General features: G+C 42.7%; 1 protein-coding gene across 1 annotated transcript in view; it reads left to right on the forward strand.

Moving 5' to 3' along the window:
• The first annotated feature begins 291 nt into the window (after positions 1-291).
• Positions 292-853, forward strand: part of NUF2 (NUF2, NDC80 kinetochore complex component) — a 13,339-nt gene continuing 12,777 nt past the window's right edge. Inside the window, exon 1 of the mRNA XM_009705093.1 lies at positions 292-372. Within this exon, the coding sequence (XP_009703395.1) occupies positions 313-372 (60 nt within the window). The 5' untranslated portion in view covers positions 292-312. The remainder of the gene's footprint in view (positions 373-853) is intronic.

Raw genomic sequence — 853 nt, forward strand, 5'->3', positions numbered from 1 at the left:
GATTTTTGGTGTCACTTGGTTTGAAAACTGCTCAGTGAGCAGCAGCGTAATGAAAAACAATGCATAGCTGTGGCATTTAGGGCTGTAGTTGTCTGAGCTGATTGCTGTCTCTTATAACTGTGTTATGAGACAGTAATGCTTGAGCTGCAAACTATTGGAAAGTAAAACTTGTTAGTCTTGGTGGCTCGATGAAATTGGTCTTCATGTGGTAAAGGCAGAAGTACTTTTAAGGCCTAATCTGGGAGCTCTGAATAATCAATCGTATGGAATACTGATTCATGTCCTGTCTTCTCGCAGCTTGAAGTCTTGCACATGATTTACATGAGAATCCTGCAGAAGGTATATGGAATCCGCCTGGAGCATTTCTACATGGTACGTCTGTAGTAGCAGGTGTAATGAAATGTGAAAGGAAAAAAATATTGCACTTAGTAAATTAAAAGTTGAAGTATGTCCCTCTTCTCACTAACAAATGGCAAGTAGCTTACTGTTTTGTATGTTGTAATTGCGTGAATGGGAGGTTAGAAATTCTGCCTCTATTGCAGAAAACTTGCATGTGAGATGCTATATACCCATGGACGTTTGTGTTTGTGTTCAGGGAGGCAAGTAGCCTGTTCACTTGGGCAGGAACGTGAGCGCGCTGCTGCAGTGTAGTCATTGTCATGGGCCATTTAGCAGAGGTAAATGAACCTGGGAGCATCATCTGTGGGCTATTGCTGAGATTTTGCTGATTATGTCTAAGAAGTTGCTTTGATCGTTGATCCTGGTCTGGAAGTTGGCTTCAGCTCAAGATACTTGTAGAAATAGTAGTTCTGTGGATGTGCTGCCTCTGGGTTTCCTCTCTTCCGCTGCGCCC

The sequence above is a fragment of the Cariama cristata genome, unplaced genomic scaffold (genome assembly GCF_000690535.1).
Source record: "Cariama cristata isolate BGI_N322 unplaced genomic scaffold, ASM69053v1 scaffold5870, whole genome shotgun sequence".
Taxonomy (NCBI): Eukaryota; Metazoa; Chordata; class Aves; order Cariamiformes; family Cariamidae; genus Cariama; species Cariama cristata.